Raw genomic sequence first — 25019 nt, 5'->3', positions numbered from 1 at the left:
AAAAAGTTTTGGATTGAAAGCTCCTTAAATGGGAGGTTCTAGGGGTGTCTAGGCCGTTCTGATTCACGAGGATAATAAATAAATAAGTTTACGAAGTTAATGGGTTACTTTTATATAAATCCAAATAGTTAATAGCTCACTTCAAACAAGTTTAAAGACGAATGAGATATTTTGTAAATTCAGAAAATAATCGTTTTTGCATTATCATAACACTAAATCGAAGTAGATAAAAATTTGTTAACAATTTAACGGAATGTTGATTTGGATAACTTTAACTACGCATTGACTTATTATTATTATTATTATTATTATTATTATTATTATTATTATTATCCATGTCTCTGTAAATTATGATAGCAAAGTATAAACTTTAAAAAAAAACCAAGTGATATTCAGAGAAAAGGTTTATTATATTTGGAGGAATTTCAATTTGGTCTTAAAAAAATTGAATAGTTCTTAAATTTATAAGTTTTTGGTTTGTTTTTCGAATTTTTTTTTTAAGTAATATGATTAATTTTCTAATTTTACGTGTCAAGGTAAGAGAGGATTTTGACAAACTAAAACGTATATCATTTTAAGCAAGTTCAATGGTTAATAGATCATTCAAACAGGTTTAGGATCAATTATATTCACTTTAATTTCGGGGGTTTAATAGTAGGATTGTGATCGAAGCCAAGTTTTGTTATGCTCTGGCTCAGAAGAAAATTGACGAGTTCGAGCTCAATATCTTGTTCGTGAGTTGCTCGTGAGTTTGTTCACGAGCTTTCCTGGAAAGTAGCTCGTTAATTCTATTTATAACTTTAACTCATTAATTATGTTAAGTAATTATGTTCATTTGAAATTTCTTTAACACAGCACTACAAAGTTGTGAAACCTGCAAAACTAAAGTTTACACAAAGCTGCGTTGTTTTACATTTTTCTCTTCATAGAAATGTTATTATTAAAAAAAAAAATCAAATCAAATTTGCTCATGAGCATGTTCATGAACAATATGATCGAGCTTGTTCATAAACCTATAACTGAATTTACTTGAAAGCTTTCGAGTCGAGTTTCATCGTGCACAAACTCGACTTGTTTATAAATCCAACTGAATACGGTCAAGATTTTATCAACCCAAAAGCCGAGTTGCTTATGAACGACTTGATTCATTTATGGCTTCAATTAGATCATTTTAAGCAAGTTAAATAAGCTAATGAAACAATTTATAAATATAAAGAAACTAATTTACTTTTTTTTGGCCCGATTTGAGGAGTCCTAGCCTTCAGTATATCAAGTCTTTAAAATAGTGGATTGATATTCACCGCTACTTTTATTTATCACCACTCTCTATTTGACGTTTTTGTCATTTTCATTTTTTTAACCCAAATTTCTCATTTTTTCTAATCTCTTCAAAAATCACAAACCCCTACACGAGAATTATGGCGGAAAATTATGGCAAAGAAAAAGGATCGATTACTTGAAAGTTACGTTTTCTTTTTGTTAAATTTTCATCGAAGATACAAGTTCCGTCTCCGGATTTGGAGATGGAACTCGTCATCTGCCTACTAGGCAGATGAATCTCTCACATGCCCTTTGAGCAAGCAGGAGATTCTCCCACATGCCTAAAGGGCAGGTCGGAAGTTCTCCCACCGAAGCCAAATATGAGTATAAATTTTTTTTTTCCTAAATCATCATTGGAAGAGAGAAAGAATTTTTAGTTTTTGGTAAAAGAAAATGAGAAAGGTGAAATTGTCAAATGAGAGATAGTGATAAGTAAAAATGGGACGGTGAATAACAATACACTTAAAATATCCAACAATTAAATAATTGACAAATCTAAATATTCTAAAAACAGTTATATCATGTTTTTTAATTCTGAACAGGCCTTATGAGTAAATTACACCCATGGCCACTGAATTTTACTAATTTTCACATTATGGCCATTGAACTTCAATTTTTTCCAGTATAATCATTGAACTTTACACTTTTTAACACCGGTGACTACTCAATTTTAACTAACTTCTCAAAATAACCATTAAGGATCGTTAACGACCTCAAAATAAAAATATTCAAAAATTAAAGTTGTTCAAAACGACATTTACCAAGAAATCACATTTTTTATTTTCGAAAATCACAAATTTTGGAGCTTTTTCACTTTAAAAATTCATTTTCTCTCCTAACCAAACAACATCGAAATGACCTCAAAACGAAAATTTTCAAGAATTAAAGTTCCTTAAAATATCATTAACGCTTTGGATTTTTTATTTTTAGCCGACAACGGTCGTTTTGAAGCGTCAAGTGGCCACCGGTGTTAAAAAGTGTAAAGCTCAGTGGCCATTACCGGGAAGAATGAAGTTCAGTGGCCATAATGTCAAAATGGGTAAAGCTCAGTGGCTATGGGTGTAATTTACTCCAGGCCATATACATCCCCAACTCTTCTAAGTTGTTCAAAAATTACAACCGATACCTGAAATTTTAAAATGTTACAAATAACTCATTCAATTTGCTTATTTGGAACAAATAACCTTTCAAGTTGCTTATTTTTAATAAATAAGTCCTCAAATTGCTTATTTGGAACAAATAATTCCTAAAAAAAAATAACATCCAACATAGTATTACATTAGAAATAAAAGATTTTCAAAATATCAGGTGTTACATCTAATTAATCTAGTTATACATTAACAAAATGGCAAAAAAAAAAATCTCAAAATCTCAAATATTAACCTATTTGAGAGGTTATTTGTTCCAAATAAACAAGTTAAAGAGGTTAGTTGTAACCTTTCAAAATCCAAGGATCAGTTGCAGTTTTTATACAACTTAAAAAAGCTGACGATATATTAGGCCTTCTAAACATAAAGTAAAAAGTATTTGTTAAATTAAAAAATAAAGCTATTTTTTGAAAAGAAAAAAAAATAATTTATTATCTATCATTATCAGCAAACAGTAACTGATCAACCAGTCGGGTCCTAATACTTCCAAATTAACATCAATTGATCTAAAATAAATATAACAGAAATATTTTTCAAAAAAACAAATATAGCAAAAATAAAATTTATTAATAGAAAGAAACTAATAATTACATTTTTAACCATGAGAGAGAGGGAGACGAACAATGTGGTAATTAAAAATAGAACCACAATATAGATAATTACCAATTTTTACCCCAGATGCTACTAATTTTAACGCAGTACCACTGTAAGTTTTAGAAACTTTACCCTCCAAATTCACCACATAAACACGACCTTTCTCTCTTTTCTTCTTCCCCATTTTTGTTGCAGCTTCTGGTAACTGTAATAATCAATATTTCCACAATTATTAATCATATACCATCTTTTTAAAATATAAATATTTCGTTAAATTTTAAAATATTTCATCTTTAAATTTAGGCTTAATACATTACCAGCCCCTGAACTTGTCCATAATAGTATATTGACTCCCTAAACTTTGCAAGTGTCCCACCAGCTCCCTAAACTTGCTTATTTTGTATCACCAGCTCCCTAAGTCCATAAAAATTGATTAGCTCCTTGAACTTTGTAAGTGTCTCACCAGCTCCCTAAACTTGTTTATTCTGTAACAACTAAATACAAAAACCATAATACTAACTCGGATTAAGGTGCAAAAATAGCTCTAACGTTTTGGGTCTAGAGTAATTTTACCACTAACGTCTAAAATGGTGCAATTTTACCCCCTAACGTTGGAAGCCAAGAACAATTTTACCCCTAACATTGATAAATTTGGTTAATTTGAGAAATAATTCATCAAACTGTCTTCTCGGTCATGAATCTTGTCATCTACACTTCACACGTGCGTCATTTTATCAGTAACAAATCACAAATATATGTTGGGATGTGAAAAAAAAATAAAAAAAATATACTGACTTTTGTACGAATCGGACAAAAAAAAAGTTTCACCAAATTTATAAATTTGCTCTTAGCCACTAATGTTAGGGGTAAAATTGCACCATTTTAGACGTTAGAGATAAAATTACTCCTGACCCAAAACGTTAGGGTATTTTTGCATCTTAATCCGAGTTAGTATTATAATTTTTATATTTAGTTGTTACGGAATAAGCAAGTTTAGGGAGCTGGTGAGACATTTGCAAAGTTCATGGAGCTATAATTTTTATGGATAAGTTTAGGGAGCTGGTGATACGAAATAAACAAGTTTAGGGAGCTGGTGAGACATTTGAAAAAGTTCAGGAAGCCAATCTACTATTATGGACAAGTTCAAGGAGTTGGAGATATATTAGGCCTTAAATCTATTTTGAAATTGTAAAACACACAAAATCATTTCATTCCAAATTAACCGTACGTAACTACGGCAGAACATATGAATAAAATATTTATATTTTTTAATAATGTCCATGATGGAATCAGTTGATAAACGTTCCAGGAATATTCACATGGACCTTAATAACCAAGTGAATTTGGTCATTCACCGTTAGATTTAGGCTTATTTAATTATAAAAGGCCTAATACATCACAAGCTCCTGAACTTATCCAAAATACTAGATTGGTTCTATGAATTTTACAAGTGTTTCATCGCTCCCTAAACTTGCTTATTTCGTATCACCAGTTCCCTAAACTTGTCCATAAAAGTAGATTAGCTTCCTGAACTTTGCAAGTGTCTCACTAACTCCCCAAACTTACTTATTCCGTAACAACTAAATACAAAAACTATAATACTAACTCTCGATCCTCATCCATTTAATCTCTCAAAGTTGCAACACTAACTCTTATATTAGGTTGAAAGGTAGGAGAAGCGAAAAAATTACATCTCGAATAGATGAAGACGTATTTTTAGATTTTAGGTTTAATAAGTTTTTGTATTTAGTTGTTACAGAATAAGCAAGTTTAGGAAGTTGGTGAGACACTTGCAAAGTTTAGGGAGCTAATATACTTTTATGGACAAGTTTAGGGAGTTGGTGATACAAAATAAGCAAGTTTAAGGAGCTAGTGAGACACTTGCAAACTTCAGAGAGCCAATCTACTATTTTGGACAAGTTCAGGGAGCTGACGATGTATTGGGCCATTTTATTTTACAAAATCATCATTTTTTTCTCTAAACATTTATTTTCTCTCTTCTCACCAAACAATACCTATTAACCTTAAAATTAAAAAGTTGAAGAATTAAAATTGGTTAGAATATCAATAGTTCTTAAAATGTTTCGATTTTTAAGGCGTGCGATTATTTTAACAATGTCAAAAAAAAAAAAAAAAAAGGAAAAGTACAAAATAACCATTTTTTTTAAATTTATTATTTTTTTTTCCAGAAATCATCAATTGATAAGAAAAGAGAAAATAAAAAGTTACCATAGCAGCTGCAATCCAAAAGTGACCGTCTTTGAAATGGATATTATCTGGCATTGTAGGTAGCTCTATGAAATTCTCCACACTTCCTTTTCTTTCCCCTTCTATGTAATATTGCCTACACCTTCTCCTGCAATTAATATTCTTTTTAAATAATAAAAAACAATTCAATATATGAAAAAAATGATGAGGGCATTTCCCACACGACCCGGATAATGGAGCAAAGGGAAGACAAGAAGAAAAAGACCCTCACACACAAGCAGGGCCGTCTTAAACATTTTTAGGGTCCTGTGTTAAATGAAAATATTTTGGGCCCTATTCATTAAAAAATTAATAATTTCATATAATGTTTCTATAAAATGAAACACCAAAATACTTTTAACTTGATTTTTAACATAATAAAAATAAGTAAATTAGATATTGCATAATAATAATATAATAATAATAAAATTGAGCCCCTTAACACTCTTAGAGCGTTATTTTTCTAGATAAGTTAACATTCATTTAATTTTTCATATAACAATTAATAACAATAATTTATTTAAATTTGTATAATAAAAAAAATTGGGCCTCTTAAATTTGGGGCCCTGTGCGGGAAAGCACCTTGTACACCATTCTCTTACTCCCCTGCACACAAGTCACACACCGTGTGAGGCTATGATTGGAGTGGGAGAAAAGCAAGTTTCAGACGACCACGGGTAGAAAGTCACTCACTCGCCGAGTCGCTTTCCCACTCGACGTGTGGGTTGGATGACACGACGTGTGGGACAGTTCCCTGCACTTTGCAATTTCAGACAACGCGCTAATTTTACTATCCTATTTCCAGATTTGTCTGTTTTGCCATTCATGTAATTACTGTTTTTGCATTTAGGTTTAATTACCTAAATGCCACTTGTCGTCCACCTCCCCTATTTACCCATATTCCTTACCTTTTGATTTGTAACCCTACTTGGACATCTAAATCTTTTGTCTTGCATTGAGGTATATAAACCTCTTTATTTTTATTGAAAGTAACTTTTATGAAATTAATAAAAAAACCCCAGTTTCCATTGTTGGAGTGTTCTTCATTACTTGTGATTTACTCCTTCAAGCATCGGCTTAAGAAGAAACTTCTTTGTGGATTTAAGATTAAAATCCTCACCCGACTAACGATCTGTATCCATTGGTATCAAAGCTGAGTCGTTTTCCTTCCCAGAGACTTCTTCTTAGTAATGGTTGAACAACGTCCCCAACAAGAAGCTATAGAAGCTAATGATAAGAGGTTTGAAGAGATAGAGTCTTTCATGAAGAGATTGAGTGACAATCTTCAAGAGCAAAATGAAAGGCATCAAGCAAGTACGAGAGAGTTGGCTCTCTCTATTGAGGAACTCAAGCTTGGGGTCCGAAATACCCACCCATAATCCGCCAGAGGTCCTCACCAGAGGCAAGAAGAGGCTATCCAGCCTCAACCTGGATGACACCCGACACCACCTCCTAAAAGAAATCTTGTGCAACAAAAAATGGGCCCTCGGGTTCATGATGTAAGTAGTGATAGTGATGGAGATATGTTTGATAATTTTGAGCTTAATAGGATTGCTAGAAATATGGGTATCCATAATGATGTTGGAGTTGTTTTCCATGGGCATATGAATGCTAGAAATAGGGATATTGTAAATGATGTTGATGTAGGTGGTCATGAAAGGAGAAATTATGTTGGGGAAGACCTATATGTGGAGAATGCAAATGCTAGAGGTGGATATGGGGGAAATTTTGATAGAGATGATGCATTCAAACTGAAAATTAACTTACCTTCCTTTGTGGGTGAGCTTGACATAGAGGGGTCCTTAATTGGCTATTGGAAGTAGAGAGGTTCTTTGATTATGCAGGAATATCGGAGGATATAGGAAAGTTCGGTTGGTAGCATACTGGTTAAAGGGTGGAGCCTCGGTTTGGTGGGATCATATGAAGGAAGAGAGAAGAAGAGGAAGGGAACCAATAAGGTTTTGGTTGCGGATGAAGTTGATGTTAGTGGAATGATTCTTGCCACCCTATTATGAGCAATACATCTATAGTTCGTATCAGAATTTCTCACAAGGTGCAAGGAACTTACATGAATATACTTCGGAGTTCTTGCGGCTGGCAAAGGCTAATTTGTCAGAAACCGAAAGCCAAAAGACTTCAAGGTATCTTGAAGGGCTAAGGTATAACATACAGGATAAAATCGGCACACAAATGGTAATTCGGGTTCAAGACACTAGAAACCTTACTTTGAAAGCTGAATCTCAACTAAGTGTGATGACACATGTGGGATATAGAAGATCGGGAAATGATGGTGCTTATGGTGGGAGAGAAGCTTCCAAGGGAGTTGATAAAAGGAAGAGCGTTGCTAGCTCGAGTGGCACCAAGGCTCCAACTATGGGTAAGGCACCTAGTGGGGATGTAAGGCCCTTTAGGGTGACGCCACCTCCTAGGGGCAATAACCCTTATGCTCAACTGGCTTTGTTCAAGTGCTTTAGATGCAATGAGTCGGGTCACCGTTCTAATGAATATCCCAAGAGGAGAAGTGCTAATGTAGTTGAGAGGTGTGAAGATGATTATGAAGAGAGGATGATGTGTTTTATGAGCCTATTGAAGATAAGGAGGATGGAGGTTATGAGGATGATCGGGCTATCCATATTGTAAGGAGGTTATTGGTCTCCAATACAGTGGAGGATGACCAAAGCCACCAACTCTTTCGCACATGTTTCCTTGTGTAAGGAGTGAGGTGCACCGTGATCATTGATATTGGGAGTCAAGAAAACATTATTAGCGGTGTAACGACTAAGAAGTTTGGGTTGACTATGGAGGTGCACCCGAGCCCATATAGTGTAGGGTGGATAAAAAATGTTGGAGAGATAAAGGTGGCCCAAAGGTGTAAGGTACCCCTTGAGATATGAGAGTATAATGATGAGATATATTATGATATGGTCGAGATGGATGCATGTAATTTACTTTTGGGGCGTCCATGGCAATTCGATCGTGATGCCGCCCATGTAGGAAGGATGAATACCTATCACTTTGTGAAGGATGGTATTCGATACATATTTACACCTATGGTAGGAGAGCCAAAGACTAAGAGGAAAGCTACTTTGATCATTTGTCCTACTCACAAGATGTTTATAAACGAGTGTGAGGAAAGCTAAATGGTCTATGTGGTTATGGTAAAGGCTAGTGGGAAGTCTCGTGATGAGGGAGAGAAGTTCCAGAAGGAGTGGGGCAGATGCTTGAAGAATATAGTGAGCTCTTTTCACAAGAGTTGCATCACGAGTTGCCACCTTTAAGGAAAATTCATCACCATATCGACTTAGTACCAGGGGCTAGCTTGCCTAGTCTTCCTCACTACCGAATGGGCCCGAAAGAGAGTGATATTATAAGGGAGAAAGTGGAAGAATTAGTGAAGATGAGGTATGTGTGAGAGAGAATGAGTCCTTGTACTTTCCCGGCTTTGCTAACACCTAAGAAGGATGATTTATAGCGCATATGTGTGGATAGTAGAGCCATCAACAAGATCACCATTCGGTACAAGTTTCCCATACCACGACTTGATGATATGCCACACCAACTTAGTGGCTCTAAGGTCTTCTCGAAGATTGATTTGAGTAGTGTCTACCATCGAATCCGAATTAAAGGCGGGGATAAATGGAAGACGGCGTTTAAGATGCGAGGTGGGTTGTTCGAGTGGTTGGTGATGCCGTTCAGAATGACAAATGCACCTAACACCTTTATGAGATTAATGAACCAAGTACTTCGTCCCATGATCGGGAAATTTATGGTGGTTTACTTTGATGGCATACTCATCCATATCAAGAATTTGGAAGAGCATGTTGAGCATTTGAGAGTGGTGTTGGATTTGCTAAGGGGGAACCAATTGTTTGCTAATGCCAAGAAGTGTGACTTTATGATGGAGAGTTTGGTGTTTCTTGGGTATGTGGTAATTGGAGACGACATCCGGGTTGATGAGGAGAAAGTAAGAGCTATCCAGAAGCGGTCGACTCCAAGTAATGTTGGTGACATTAGGAGCTTTCATGGTTTGGCCACCTTCTATAGGCGGTTCATACAAAACTTTAGTGCTACTATGGAACCACTATTCGAGTGCTTGAAGAAAGGAAATGGATTCAAATGGGAAGATGAACAAGAAGGTAGCTTTGCATTGATCAAAGAAAAGTTAAGCACGACTCCGGTGTTAGCTTTTCAGATTTTGATAAGTTATTTGAAGTTGAATGTGATGCAAGTGGGGTAGGAGTTGGGGGAGTATTAATGCAAGAGAAGAGATGCATTGCATACTTTAGTGAGAAATTGTGTGAGTCGAGGAAAAAATGTGCCACTTATGATAAGGAGTTCTATATGGTGGTTCGAGCTTTGAAGATGTGAGTGCACTACCTTGTTGGCAAGGAGTTCATGTTATACACCGACCACCAAGCCCCTAAGTATTTGGGAAGTCAAAAACAGCTTCGAAGCTCTATGCATGCTAGATGGTCTGCTTTTATGGACAAGTTTCCCTATAAGCTTCTCCAGAACGCAGGTCAACAAAATAAAGTGGCAGATGCTCTAAGTAAGAGAGTTTCCCTCCTTAAAACAATAGCAGTTGAGCTAGAAGAAATTGAGCACATAAAAAAGGATTATAAAGAGGACCCAAAATTTAGGAGTATTTTGGAAAAGTGTAAAGATCGAACCGGGGATGGGGAGTATCAATTGTTTTATAGTTATCTCATGAGGGGTAGTCAATTGTGTCTTCCAAGTACGTCGATCCGAGAGAGAGTTATCCGGGATTTACATGGAGTAACATTGGTAGGACATTTTGGGAGAGATAAGACTTTTGAAGCTGTGAGCTCCCATTACTATTGGCCGAGGTTAAGAAGAGATGTGGCTTATATTGTGGAGCGATGTGGGATTTGCCAAACGTCTCAAAGACACTCCACTAATGTGGGATTACTTATGCCTTTGCCGGTGCTAGAATCTATATGGGAGGACCTCTCCATGGACTTTGTGTTGGGGCTACCTAGAACTTTACGAGGTATAAATTCTATCTTTGTGGTTGTAGACCGATTTTCAAAAATGGCTCATTTCATTCCATGTCGTAAGATAAATGATTATACGACAATTGCTAAGTTGTTCTTCTGGGAGGTAGTGAGGTTGCATGGAGTTCCAAAGATCATACTGTCGGATAGAGACACGAAGTTTGTTAACCATTTTTGGCGCACCTTGTGGGAAATTCTTGGCACTACTTTGAAGTTTAGCACTACCGCTCACTTTCAAACAGATGGGCAAAGGGACCTTGTGCAACCTATTGAGGAGTAAGTGTTAGGACAAGCCCAAGATGTGGAACTATGTGATCACACAAGCCAAGTTTTCCTATAATTCAGCCATGAGCTCTACCACCGGAAAGTCACATTTTGAGGTCGTATACACAAAGACTCTGAGTCATCCGCTTGATCTTGGGACCGTTCCGAAAGGGGAAAAGGATAGTGTGGCAGCCCAACACCTAGCCAAGGACTACCACCTAATGCATCAAGAAGTGAGACGAACCATTGAAGAAAAGAATAGCAAGGTCAAGACGAGGATGGATGAACACCGAAAGGATCTTCAATTTGAGGTGGGGGTACGAGGTGATGGTCTATTTGAGGAAGGAGAGACTCACGAATGATCCAAGTAGCAAGCTTAAGCTAATAAGGTATGGGTCGTATAAAGTGATTAAGAAAGTAAACGCCAATGCTTTCATATAGCCCTTCCAAATTGGCTCGGAAAAATGTCATCCTCTTTCAATGTGCGAGATTTGAGCCCATGGAGATCGGAAGGACCTTTTGAGACGACATAGAACAAGTTGGGGTCCCAGTCATTTGAAGAGCGAGTGAATGATGAGGGAATTTTCGACATGGACCTGAGTAATGGAGCAAAGGGAAGACAAGAAGAAAAAGGCCCTCACACGGCGTGCCAAACAAGTCACACGCCGTGTGAGGTTGTGGCTAAAGTGGGAGAAAATCAAGTTTCAAACGACCACGGGCAGAAAGTCACTCACTCGTGGAGTTGCTTTCTCACTCGACGTGTGGAGTAAGTCACACGTCTTGTGGGTTGGATGACTCGACGTGTGGGAAAGTTTCCAGCACTTAGGAATTTTAGACAACACACCAGTTTTGCTGTCCTATTTCCCGATTTTACTATTTTGCCATTCATGTAATTAGTGTTTTTCCATTTAGGTTTAATTACCTAAATTCTACTTGTCCTCCACCTTCCCTATTTACCCTCATTCCTTACCTTTTGATTTGTAAACCTAGTTGGACATCTAAGTCTTTTGTCTTGCATTAAATGAGGTATATAAACCTCTTTATTTATATTGAAAGTAACTTTTATGAAATTAATAAAAAAACCTAGCCTCCATTGTTGGAGTGTTCTTCATTACTTGGGATTTACTCCTTCAAGCATTATCTTGAGAAGAAACTTCTTTGTGGATTTAAGATTAAAATCCCCACCCGACTAATGATCCGTATAAAAAAAACTAATCTTTGAACTTAGTATTTACTATAGGTAAAAAAAACTTACCATTTACTTGTTACAGTTTATCAATTTGAGACATTTTATCATTTTACTTTAATTTTTTTTATCTTCCTTCACAGCAACCATAGACAGTAAAACTAAACAAAATATACCTTTAATTTAACTAACATTGAAACACATTCCTTTCTCTGTAAAACATTCTTTTCTTAGACCCTATTTGTTTTTCGAAAATATTGGATAAGCGATAATTTTGTGTTGGAAAATAACACATTTTCCGGGGTTTGGCTACATCAAAAAAGTGATGGATGACTACTATTTCAATAGGTTAAGGAGTAAAATATTTTTCTTAATTTCTTCATAAATTTTCCTGTTAACTAACCTAAAATTTTTTGTTATACTTTCTAAACAAACAAACATCGTAAAATATTTTCTTACATAATATGCAAACAAACATAGCTTTATTCTCTTTAGAAAAATTCTAACGCCTTTTTTATTTTGAATATATAGAAGGAATTTGATCTTCTTTTTACGCAAACAAACATAACTTTATTCTCTTTAGAAAAATTCAGCGCTTTTTTTATTTTGAATATATATATATAGAAGGAATTTGATTTGTTTTTCTTCTTTTTCCATCTACTATCCATTTTAATTTGTTTATTTTTATTTTATTGTATATATTTTTTACTTTGTTTGGAATTTATATCTGTAATTATATTTTTCCCCATTTGATTACGGAAGATTGTTAGACCTACATGATTTCAATAGAATCCATTCAAACATGTTTATTCGAAAGGGTTTCGTTAATGAAAATCGGATTGCGTTTATCTTTCCGTGGCTATTGATTTCTGAGAAGTGTTAGAAATTTTATTAAGGTGTAGTTCATAGTTACTTTTTTATGTTTATATTTTATTGATTTACATTTTCTTTTGTGGCTTGTTTAGTTCCATTTATTAATTTTGTACCAATTAAAATTGACTTTATACTCTAAAAAGTATGAAATAGATCTAAATAACTGACTTATTTTTTTCATATACTCTGGCATATTATAGGTAACTTGGCTACTTATTATATGCTCAGGGCTCTAAATAACTGTTGCTTTGAAAATAATATGAATGATACATTGATCACAATCATTCTGAAAGTGCCTATCCGAGTTGATTTTTCTTAGTTCGACCGATTACTCACTGCAATGTAATGTATAAAGCGGTTACAAAGTGTTTGGTGAGTTAGTTGAAGGCTCATCTCTATTATCGGTCCATACTAGAGAAATTTTGTGCCCGGGTGTCAAATTTCAGACAACATTGTTCTTATGCAGGAAGTCTTCTTCTCCATGCGTAGGAAGTCGAGTAAGAAAGAGACTAGGTTCTTAAGCTGGATTTGGAGAAAGTGTATGAGCATATTAGTTGGGAGTTCCTGAAAGATACACTTACTTGTTTGAGTCTCCCGGAGCACTAGATTGCACTTATTATGACTTATGCTTCTTCCTCGAAACATGGCGGTCTTATTGAATAGAGAAGCGACTAATAGCTTTTAACCTTCTCGGGGTTCTTCAGTAGGGAGATCCCCTTTCGCCTTACTTATTTTGTCCTTTGTGTTGAGTGATCGAGTCATCTTATTATAGATGAGGTGAGGTATAAGTCCTGAAAGCCGATTGTGATCTCGAAACGGGGTCCATATTTGTCGCATATATTTTTTTGCTCACAATATCATCCTGATGTCTGTGCCTTTCATTGAGCAGGCCCATGTCATTAAAGGTTCTAGATTATTTATATGACTCCTCAGGTCAAAAGGTTAGTCTTTCTACATCTCAGATCCTCTTTTTTTACCAACACTTTAGGGATCTTGGGACATGAGATTTTTCGTGAGCTAGATATTAAGAGCACAACGGATTTGGGGAAATATCTTGGCGTGGCCTTGTTCCATCAACGAGTCTCCAAAGAGAATTTCCAGCATGTGGTTGATCGTGTTCAAAGTTGTATAAGTAGGTGGAAGTCTCACGGTCTTTCTATGGTTGAGTGCACTACTTTAATTCGAGCAGTTGCCTCTTGGATCCCAACCTATCATAAGCAAACTTCCCTATTTCTTGTTAGTGTGTGCCGTAGGTTGGACCTGTTGAACATTGATAGGGACGTTTGGCCCCTATCTTTTTAGGATGATTTACGAATAATTTTGAGCTAATAATTAAGTTTAGTTCCAACAATAAGTGTGGTTTGATTAAATAAAAAAATATATGCTTTCGATAATTTTTTCGTGCCTTTTAATAATATTTCAGTGAAATAAAGAATCAAGTAATCTCGGTTTTTCATAGTTGTGCTTTGCAGGTCCGGGATAAACGTACGAGACACAAAGGGCAATGAAAACAGGCCTAATTTCTGACCTTATACGGAGCGTGCCACACTCCACGCAGAGCGTGACATGTCTTCTAGCGGTGCCCACTGAAATACCGTAGTCAACCTTATCCTTATCCGCAATCAACACCAATCCACGCGGAGCGTGGAACCTTGGGAAAATGTTGATAAACTTCAGCAGCTCCTCCACGCGGAGCATGGACCAGGTCAAAGGTTGGGGATTCAGCCTTCCAATGTGCGAACTCTACAACGAATGAAGAAAACGTATTTCACGCAGAGCATGACCATCCCCACAGAGTGTGACCTATAATTTCAACATCAAATGTGAACTATCCGAAAGACCTCTATAATTACGATTGTTCCCTGAGCTTGATTTGTGTATAAATAGGAGTGCTTGACACTCATTTAGATATCCAAATTTTATGTAATAAAACTCTATCACCTTGAGAGCTTGTGTAATCCTTCTGTTACGCCGTCGAAGTTACATCCGCATTCCCTAAGCTCGGGAGTTCCACCTCCAAGTCCTAAGCGACGACCTTGAGTCTGGTTAGCTAGTTCTAAGGGCCGATTCTTTTTCCCTTTTTACTTGTTAATTAGCTTGTACTCTTCATATGTGCTAAACTTGGTTGTATTCCGCATTTACATTTCCACAGTAATAATATATGATTCATCGTTTTCAGTTTCTTTATACGTGTTGATGTTTATTGCTTGCTTTGATACTTATAATTGATTATTATGTAGCTCGCTTACGAACTCCGAAATCCAGTAGGATTCACATAGGTGTTGTCTTACTAGAAGTGACAAACCGAAAACCGTACGAATTGACAAGCCACGGAACTTACGAGCCCTATTTTTTGAACCTAAGAATTAGAGTCGCTTAAAAGAGAATTACGATCTAAGAACCTCACAAAGTTGTTCGGCTTATAAATAGTCATCTTTGTAAGAGTAAATTGTTACTCTTATATGTTCTGAAATATTGTTTATCGTATGTTGTAACTTACCGCCACCCGTATCACTTCATTAGTTTGAATTATACAAATCTGTTTCACCCATAGTTTAAGACTAGTTATTAGTGACACCAACTCAAGTCTAAAGTATTCACCGCCTAGATAACATATAGAACCGAGTAGTTTAATACTTGTGGGTATAAATCCCGTGGATTCGATACCTCGACTTAACCAGATTTATTACTTGATATGACGGGGTAAACTTATATCTCAGTTGCAGAGATCCGCTAGTTGGGTCTTGCATCAAACATGTGCTTTCTTTAGGGTGGCTACAAGAACAATAAGCGCATTCATCTAGTTAAATGGGAAATTGTGTGTAATACATAGAGTTTGGGGGTTTAGGTATCCGTCCATCTCAGGACGTTAACCTTGCTTTGGTTGCAAAGCTCAATTGGCGGGTCCTTACGGAAAAGAATACTTTATGGGTTCAAGTACTTTGTAATCTGTATGCTTGGGGACATACTGGTCCATATTGGGAAGTGCAAGGTGAAATGGGATAAGTTGCTTAAAAAAGGATTAGTGTGGCTGGTGTGTGGTGAATTTCATCAATGGTGTACAACATTTACCTCATTTTATACTTTGGTGTACAACCTTCAATTTGTCTCACTAATATGTACGAACTTATAGGTGACCTCCCACTATGGTGTATAGCCGGTAAAAATGACCGGTCAACCCAAAGTCAACGTGCCAACTCATCAATTTTTACTATATTCATTAAAAAAATGGGACCCACATATAATGGAATTACAAAAATACCCTCTTCCTAAATTAAAAAAAAACAATGTCTCCATCTTTTCATTTCTCTCTCCATCTTTCATATTTTTTCCTCCAAATCCTTCTTCCTTCTCCATTTCCTTCTCTCTACCTTATTTCTTCATTTAATTTTGCTAAACCCCAAATCTAAAAGAGTTACAATCAAATCACAATATTATTTTCCCTAATTCTTTCTTCTAATTTTTATTTTTTTTAATTCATTCACTTTCTTAGAATTAACTCCTCTCCCTCCTAATTTCTCTCTCTAAAACCTCTCTCCCCAAAACCAATTTTCGACTTCACCCTTTGCTTTAAGAAATAGGTTTTACAGATGGTTAGCCATAGCTAAAAGTCTACCTAGAAGGACCTTCAATGAAATTAAAAACTTATGGAATGTACATTTGAAGAAGAAACTTATGCAATTGGGTATTGACCCTGACACACACAAGCCAAGAACTGGCCTTAATCTTCTTGCTAATTTACCACTTGAGGCCTTTATTGATGTTGAGATACTAAAAATCACCACATATGATCTCTTCAAATTCTTCAATTGTGGAAAATATCCAACATCGGCCATACACGAGTAGAAGCTTTCCATCGCTCGTGTATTTAAATATGAAAATATTGTCACGGAAGAACATGTGATAGACTAGAAATGTTATGCAGAAAACATTACGAGTCATGGAAGAACGGGCGATGGTTGTGTTAATTTTCCAGATTTTAAGCAAATGATGGCTGCTAAGAATGGCAAAAATTAAAGTCGCTAGGTATTTCAGCTCTTTCAATTTTAACTTGGATAAGTTTCTAAATTGTGATCTGATTGTAGCTCTTTTAGATTTGGGGTTTAGCAAAATTAAATGAAGAAATAAGGCAGAGAGAGAAGGAAATGGAGAAGGAATAAGGATTTGCAGGAAAATATTATGAAAGATGGAAAGAGAAATGAAAAGATGGAGACATATTGTTTTTTATTTAGGAAGAGGGTATTTTTGTAATTGCATTATATGTGGATCCCATTTTTTAAATGAATAAAGTAAAAATTAATTAGTTGATGAGTTGACTTTGGGTTGACCGGTCATTTTTACCGGCCATACACCATAGTGGGAGGTCACCTATAAGTTCGTACATATTAGTGAGACAAATTGAAGGTTGTACACCAAAGTGTGAAATGGGGTAAAGCTTGTACACCATTGATGAAATTTACCCGGCTGGTGTGCAATGAAAGGAATTCTCGATTTTGGTTTGAGCCGTAGGTTGGGGATTCTCCGTTGTTTGACTCGACCTGTGTTACCCTCCATAAAGATGTGAAATATGACTCTATTGCCTCTTATTGGAGGGCCGATGACGGTTGTGACTGGACTTCTCTTAGGAAATTTTTATCTTCGAAAAATCTGATGCATCTTGCCTCAATGGCCATGTTCCCGGATGAGAAGAAAGAGGATGACTGGTGTTGGTGTCTGACTAGCTCAGACATGTTTAATGTGGTGTCAACCTTCAATTTGGCTCATAATTATGCCCATACAGTCTTGGTGAATACTTTATAGTCGTTGGTGTGGCGGTTCCCAGAAAATATTTGTTATTTCGTTAGTTAATGCTTAGGGACAGGATTCTATCGAACTTGATCCAGGTTACTCTTCATTTGTTTTTTGATGATTCGTGCAATGTGTGCTCTCTTCCGAAGTCTACATTACACATTTTGCACGACTGTTGTGAGGCGAGGAGTGTTTGATAACTTTTAATTCGGTGCGAAGATAGAGCTATTTTTTAGTTTAGAAATGGGGGACTGACTGTGTAGTAATTTCACCAGTAATAAGACATGGCTTGGGATAGACTGGAAGGTCGCATTTGTCACGGTGCTATGGTGGCTTTAGCGCTGGAGTTGCCAATGTATTTTCGAGGCGAAAGTTCCCTCTTATGTGAATAAATTTGAGAGTCTTGGAGTGCAAGTTACTAATTTTCATCATGCTTACAGCTTTAAACAGAGTATGATAAGGCATCCGTTTAGGGAAGTGTGGGTGGGATGAAAGCCACGGTAGTTAGGTGGTTGAAAATAAACAATGATAGTGCGAGTAAGGGGAACTCAAACCTTCCCTTTGTTGGGGGTCTTTTGCATGACATGAATGAGATTTGGCTAGGGGTTTTTGCTATTAAAATTGGGGTTTGTACGACAGTTTTTCCAGAGCTTTACCTTGGTTTGGTGCTAGTATGGAACAAAGGCTATCATAAGGTTATTGTTCAGTGAGATTCTATGGTTGTGGTTAACTTTGATCAGGATACGAAGCAGAGGCATCGGTTCTATTGGATTATTTGCAAATGCAAAGAGTTGTATGCTCAGAGTTGGGAGGTGAAGATTGTGCATATGCTCCGTAAGGGCCACAAAGCTGCTGATTTGATGGCTAACTACCGGGGGGTTGTCCTTGGATCGTCACGAGTGTGATGTCCCTCCTACAAGCATCCAGAATATTATTGATGCGAACATGGCAGTTCCAGTCTTCCTCTGATGACTCGAACTTAAGGTTTCATATCTGTTTTTGTTTCTTTCCGGGCCCTAACCCCTCCGGTATAACAAAAAAAAAAGATAATAACCCCTATTTATCATTACTTCCTTTACAGTTACAAATAACTTTTGATCACTATCTCCATTTCAAACCCTTATCTAGGGTTTGAGTAGTCCAAATATAGTCAGCTACTATTTAGTATCCACAAAACCTATACCCGTTTCCATTTGAAATGGAAAGGGATACCAAAAAACATTATTTCTAAAACAATACATAGCTACAGGAAACAAACATGGACACAAACACAGACACGCAACACTAATAAAAGAATAGTACATATTTAAACAATCTCGAACAAAATGAAAGAATGAAAACTTACTCAGGGGTTTCACAGAAGACAAGAAAATCTTGATTAGGAGAAAGTGCAACTCCATTTGGAAAGTATAGACCAGAAGCAAGAAGAAGTGTTTCAGAAGTTTTTGGATCATAAGAAAGTAGACGACCATTTGGCTTTCCTTCAAATATATCTAACATGAAATTTTTCATGTTATATTTTGATGAAGCATCTGTGAAATATATTTTACCATCCTTTGCTACAGTTACTCCATCTGTTAGTTTGAATTTTTTACCATTTGCTTCTTCTGTTAACACCCTTATTTTCCCATTTTCTTCGATCTTCAATAACCCCTATTTACAACAAAAAAAAACATTATTTATTTCTATTCTCAAATTAGAATTATTAATTTATAGGGTTGTGTTTGTAAAAAAAAAAATACCATATGTACCTATCTGCAAATCGATGATACCATGGAGTATATATAATTAATCCTAATTTCTAACACAACAATACCGTTCACATAATACTAATATAAATATAAAAACAATAATTTTCACATCCTTAACTCAAACTTGTTAATTTAAATCCTTTTAAGAATTGGTTTATATTGAAATAAAAAAAACCCCAACACAAGTACTAAAGTTACGAACATTATTTTAAAGCCTTAAATAACTATTTATCTCTTGACCTATTTTGAATATTCATTTTTTCCCCACTAATCTATTATTCGGTAACACTTGTTTTTGCTGTTTGACTTATTATTTGGTATTATTTATCCATCGCTCAATTAAAATTGTGAAGCCTCAACCAATATGAATAGTAAATTTACTGGTTGAGATTTTACCAATTTTGATAAGCAAGGAATAAAAAAATCAATATTTTGGATAAATTAGAAAACAAATGTTACAAAATAATAAATTATTGGACAAAAATAACACTAACCATTTTGGATAATGCAGGTGCAAAGTGTTTTAATTCTTATTTTGAACTGAATACATCATGTTAAATAAACTCACTATTTATTTATCTATAAATTTTATTCAATTTTTTTTTTCTGAGAAATTCAATTGAACTCATAAATTGGTTAAATTGGATCAAAAAAGAGAATAATGTGATCAGATTTATTCTTAAAAATTAAAAGTGTATGTACAAAATAAAAGTCTTAAACTAAATTATTCCTCAACTCTAAATTTGAGAATAATAATTAAAAAAAGATTGTACTTCCAAATTTTAAAATGATTTAAATGAGAAAATGTTGTATATAATTAAATATAATGGTTAGAGTATTAATTCAAGGTTAAATATATAATTAAGCTTTTTAACTTTCTAAGTTTTAAGAATTGAAAGATTTATTTTTCCAGATTAAGCAAAATAGAATTTAATTTTTCCACGTATTCAATCTCGAGAAAATTACACAGAAATTCATCTTTTAAAAATTATTTACAAATATATCGAGTTATAATTTTAGATTATGTCAAAGTAGTAAAATCAGTACTTTTAATATATTTTAAAGATTAGAATTTATAAATTAGAAGTCTAAAATATATTTTCTAAGGTTTATGATTTATGAATTGGAATGTAGAATTTTTAAATTATGGTGTAAAATCATAATATATAGAGAATAATGACATATTAAGAATTAAGTTTGGTAATATGACTTAGTTGTAATTTTGTACTTAATTATGATATTCATGTATTTGACCCTTCAATCTTTCACCAACGCACTCAATTGGTGAAGGCCTCAAAAGGGGCAAATACAGGGGCCTATGGGCCGAGCCCCTCCGGCCGCGGGAACCACGACGACCATATTTCCATAAAATTTGAGGTTGTGATGGTTCCGATCTTCTGTTTCCAAAAAATTTTGATGTCCTGATGCTGTTAGACCCTCTCTAAATTCAAAATTCTAACTTTTTTTTGTCTGTTAGGAAAATCCAAATTTTTAAATTTTTTCTAAATCCGATTTTTCTATTAGACAATTTTCTTTTTACATGTTAAGAATCTTAAACACGATGTAGCTTAATTTTGAGAAGTTTTACATTAATACTTAAAAATTTGTTTTTGACTAATCAGATTATAACATATATATACGAAATTTTTTTTGAACAAGTTCGATTTATTAAAAAAAAAAAAAAATTACACACACGTGTAAAATCGGCCTCCCAACCAACCAATTTTGTATTCGCAACTGGGCCTCAATTAATATGTATTTGTATGAAACTTATTATTAAATCAAAAACTTAATCTTAAAACCTTAAAACATTCATGGACTTAATCACGTGATATTTTATGTTCCCAACTTTAAACAATATCATTTGATTCGTTAGACATCCTTTAGGTGGATCATCCCTCAATTAAAACTTTTTGGGTACGCTAAAATTCAAACTCGAAATCTATCTTAAACGACTTGAGACCCGTAAGAAATACTTAAACCACTAATATATATAACTTTTATTCATTAAGCCATTGATTTTAGGTTTCGTATTCATTAACGGTTTAACTAACAAAATTATTAACGAGAGACTCAATCTTTATAAGAATTAATATGAAAAAAATTAAAACTATGAAAGTCGAAGGGTTTAATCGTAATTCAACAATTAATTACCTTGTAGGCATCGGCGACAATCATTTCCTTTGTACCATGCATCCATGAAAGGCCGAGAGGTCTGCCGCCGGTATTAACCCAATTCTCGACCACCGTGTCTTTAGCCGAGTTGCCGGGTTTGACTCGCTTGATCCAGCCATCTCTACACCCAGTGTAAATAACCCCTGACTTTTCATCATGTAAAATATCTTCCGGCCCCTTCAATTTCCCTTTACCTAGAATTTCCGGTTTCCTCCGGCGGCTAATATTGCTGATCAACTCGTTATCATTATTAAACAAGGGATCCGAGTTAGACGAGTTGACTCGGTAAAATAGCCTTGCAGCTGCTAAAACAGGTGTTAGCAATAAGAAAAAGATTATCAACTGAGATCTTCTGTTATTAAGCATTGTTAGGTTATAAAATATTTAGCTCCGATTTAATTTATATATATATATATAATGTGGAAAAGATATTTTATTTACCTAATTAGGGTTTACCTATTTACCACATCAAAATGGTGACTCAGTCAAAATGAAAATAGGGTTCACTAAAATTGCCTCAGTCATTTTTTTTCAAGAATTACAGATTTATCCATAATTTACAAAATGATATTACGTTTTGACTATCAAATCGAACATTCCAAATAAATTTGTCGATAAACTAAAACAGTTTCGTATATTTTGACGGATTATTTGTGACTATGTTAGTAACACGATAAACGTTTTGGTCAATTTAACAAAAAAAAATGTGACTATTTATATGTAAAGACTTATTTTATTTTATTTTTTGCATTTTGATAGGTTATTTGTAACTGTGTTAGTAACAAATAAATATTTTAGACATAATAATTGATCTTTGAAAGATTCAACGTGACAGTTAAAATACAATCAAACCAACCCGTTAAATTTTTGCTACGTAGATCTAGGGATAAATTTGTAGCATTCCTACGTAACATCTGCACTTCTGAAAAAATGATAGGGATATTTTACCCCGCAATGTTGGCAGTTATAATAATTTTACACTTAACGTTCAAAATGATTTAATTTTTAATTTGCAAGTCGAGTCAATTTACCCTTAATATTTGAAAGTTGGACAAATTTTCAGTCATTATTGACGAATCACTATATGAATTTCGTTAATTTTACTGCACCTGTGTGTCATATTATATCACTCATCAGTAACAAATTAAATACATGTGTGCACACTGTTTGTAATTTAGGACATGTTTGTTTTCTTTGATTTCTCTCTTTTCTTTTCCTCTTGCTCCTCATTCTTTGTATTTTTTTCATTTCTTTTAATAATATACAGGTTGTAGGAAGTTTGTTGGGGGTGCCAACATAGTTGGGATGTCCAGCCATTCCTTCGCGTCTCATCCTCTCATTGAAAAAATACATGTGTGCACACGTGAATTTTTTTTAAAAGGTTCGAAAAAAAATATATATCGTATTCTCCACTAGATCAAAAAGTACGTGTACGTACAAGATATTTTGTTTGATAATTTTTTAAAAATTTCACGTCTGCCTTTGATCTATTGAAGATCAAACTTTTTGGCAATTTGTAGTGAATGAAACAATTAATTGTTATATTACTGTTAGATTATGTACAAATTTATCCTTATGGTTATTGAGTGAAAAATGATATAACATTTATATACAAAATAATCCAATTTCAAGCCTCATTAATAAAATGTTAGTTTTTGTTTCATGTGCAATTTTATGTTCTGACTATTTTTCAACTTCTAGTATCCTGACCACCCAATAAGGCTTTTTGGTTATCGAAAAAAAACTCATCCTCCGTTATTGACATTGAAATAATATCATCTGGTGAATTTTAGACGTAAAATTGTACCTTTTTTGTACTTAGATACTGTTGACCCAAAGTAAATAAATTTTATTTTCATGTATATAGAAAGTTTATATTTAATTTTAGGGTATAGTTTCCATTTTTCTAAATAAAAGAAATAAAAAGGATGAAAAATATGAAAAATAAAAATAATATACATATATATAAACTAACCTCCAGCTCGGCGAACTGGCAGTCAGCTCGGCGAGCTGGAGGCCAGTCCTCGTCCGGAACCCATTTCGGTGCATCCGACTTCTCCAAACACATCCGAACGGAACCACGAGCTAACCCATAAAGCCTAGCCCATCCCCACACCTATGCCTAGCCTTAAAGTCTCTCTAACCACAAGGTAGTTGGGTGATATGGCATGGAAGTTAGGAGGAAGTTAGTGGTGGTTTGTGGAGGTTGAGGAAGTTAGTGAGGTGGTAAGTTAGTGGTCAAAATTAGAGAAAAAAATAAGGGTTAGTTGATGATTAATTACTCAAAATGCCCTCTTAAAATGCTATAAATAGACCCTCCATTCTTCATAATTATTCATTCACTCAACACAACAAAACCCCTTTCTAAAGGTCCTTTCAAATGCTCTCTTTTTAAGTTCTTAGTTCTTAAGTTCTTTGTTTTTGTTCTTCAAGTTCTTAGTTTTAATTCCTTCTTTTAGCTTGCTTTAGCCTTAATTCAAGTTCTAATAGCCTCTTTTCAAGTTTTTTCAATTCAATTTAGCATTCCTAAGCCTCAAGTTTGCAATTCATTAGCTTTCTAAATTAATTTTTTCAGATTCGTCTAGTTATTTTCAAAGCCCAATTTCTTCTAGTTAGAGTTCTTTTTAGCCTTCAATCCCTTCTACAAACTTTTTCCTGACTTCCTGAAATTAGATTTGGCTTTTTGATTCACTCAATTTCGTATCTAGAAACTCTATTTATAAGCCGATCTTTGCACCCGAAATTGTTTTAGACATTCTGTTTTCAGCTCTTACTATAATTCGTCCAGTAATTTTCTAGGTCTATTTTCGTCTGTTTAAATTCCATTTCAGCCTTCGATCCCTTCTAAACATATGTTCTTGACATCTTCAAGTTCGATTTAGCCTTTTAATTCACTCGATTTCGTGTTCGTAAGCACTCATACAGTTCCCCCGAAATTAAAGGTCAAATCTGCCCCATTCTTGCCTACCACAAGTCAGAAATTTCCTAGATCAATTCCGCTCGTGCCAACCGACCGCGGTGCTCTGAGGACTTCACGCCGACACCAAAATTCAACGTCCAGCCGAAATAGCTATTGTGGCTCCGAGTTTGTCGTTGAATTTCAATTTTATTTGTTATTGCATTTCAATTATGTATTGATTTGTGTTCCAATTCAATTGACTAATCTATATGTTTAGTATAGAATTAATTCAATTGTAATCATTTTTTTTTTTCATTTTACTTTGAACATATGTATTCAAACACTTATTCATATCAATAAAATACCAATTTTTCCAAAATCTCGTGTCAATTTCGCACCTTTAATTTCTTTATTTTACCCGTTTTCAATTTATTCGCAATTGCTTAAATAAAAATAATTATCTAGCAAAGTTTCTATAACGACGCTAGAGACCCAAGTGAGACTTTTTCAATCCTTGCGTCTCTCGCCAATCGCTTCATTTAGAATTCAAGTTTTGGCGCGCAATTCCATAAACTTAACCGTCCTTAATAATTGAGAAATAATTTATCTGGCACGCCCGCACCCTAACCACACGTGACAAGGTTAAAAATTAGCATATTCGCAAAATATCGCTAACAGATACTAAATTTGTTTTCCCCCAATAATCATATGGCTAAATTTGTAATATATTATTATTACGAGAAAAGTTGTGAAATAAAT

The 25019-nt window shown here is 34.7% G+C and overlaps 1 protein-coding gene across 1 annotated transcript; it reads right to left on the bottom strand.

Moving 5' to 3' along the window:
- Positions 1–2995: 2995 nt before the first annotated feature.
- LOC136208008 (protein STRICTOSIDINE SYNTHASE-LIKE 6-like) lies at positions 2996–21727 on the bottom strand. The gene is made up of 4 exons (XM_065998864.1): positions 21341–21727; positions 18781–19088; positions 5211–5418; positions 2996–3267 (listed from the first exon to the last, which is right to left on the bottom strand). Exons 1-4 carry the CDS (start codon positions 21725–21727, stop codon positions 3064–3066), a joined length of 1107 nt encoding a protein of 368 aa, XP_065854936.1. The 3' UTR covers positions 2996–3063.
- Positions 21728–25019: the final 3292 nt, after the last annotated feature.

Source organism: Euphorbia lathyris, chromosome 10, assembly GCF_963576675.1.
Source record: "Euphorbia lathyris chromosome 10, ddEupLath1.1, whole genome shotgun sequence".
Lineage (NCBI taxonomy): Eukaryota > Viridiplantae > Streptophyta > Magnoliopsida > Malpighiales > Euphorbiaceae > Euphorbia > Euphorbia lathyris.
This window is presented reverse-complemented; position numbering and strand designations above follow the sequence as displayed.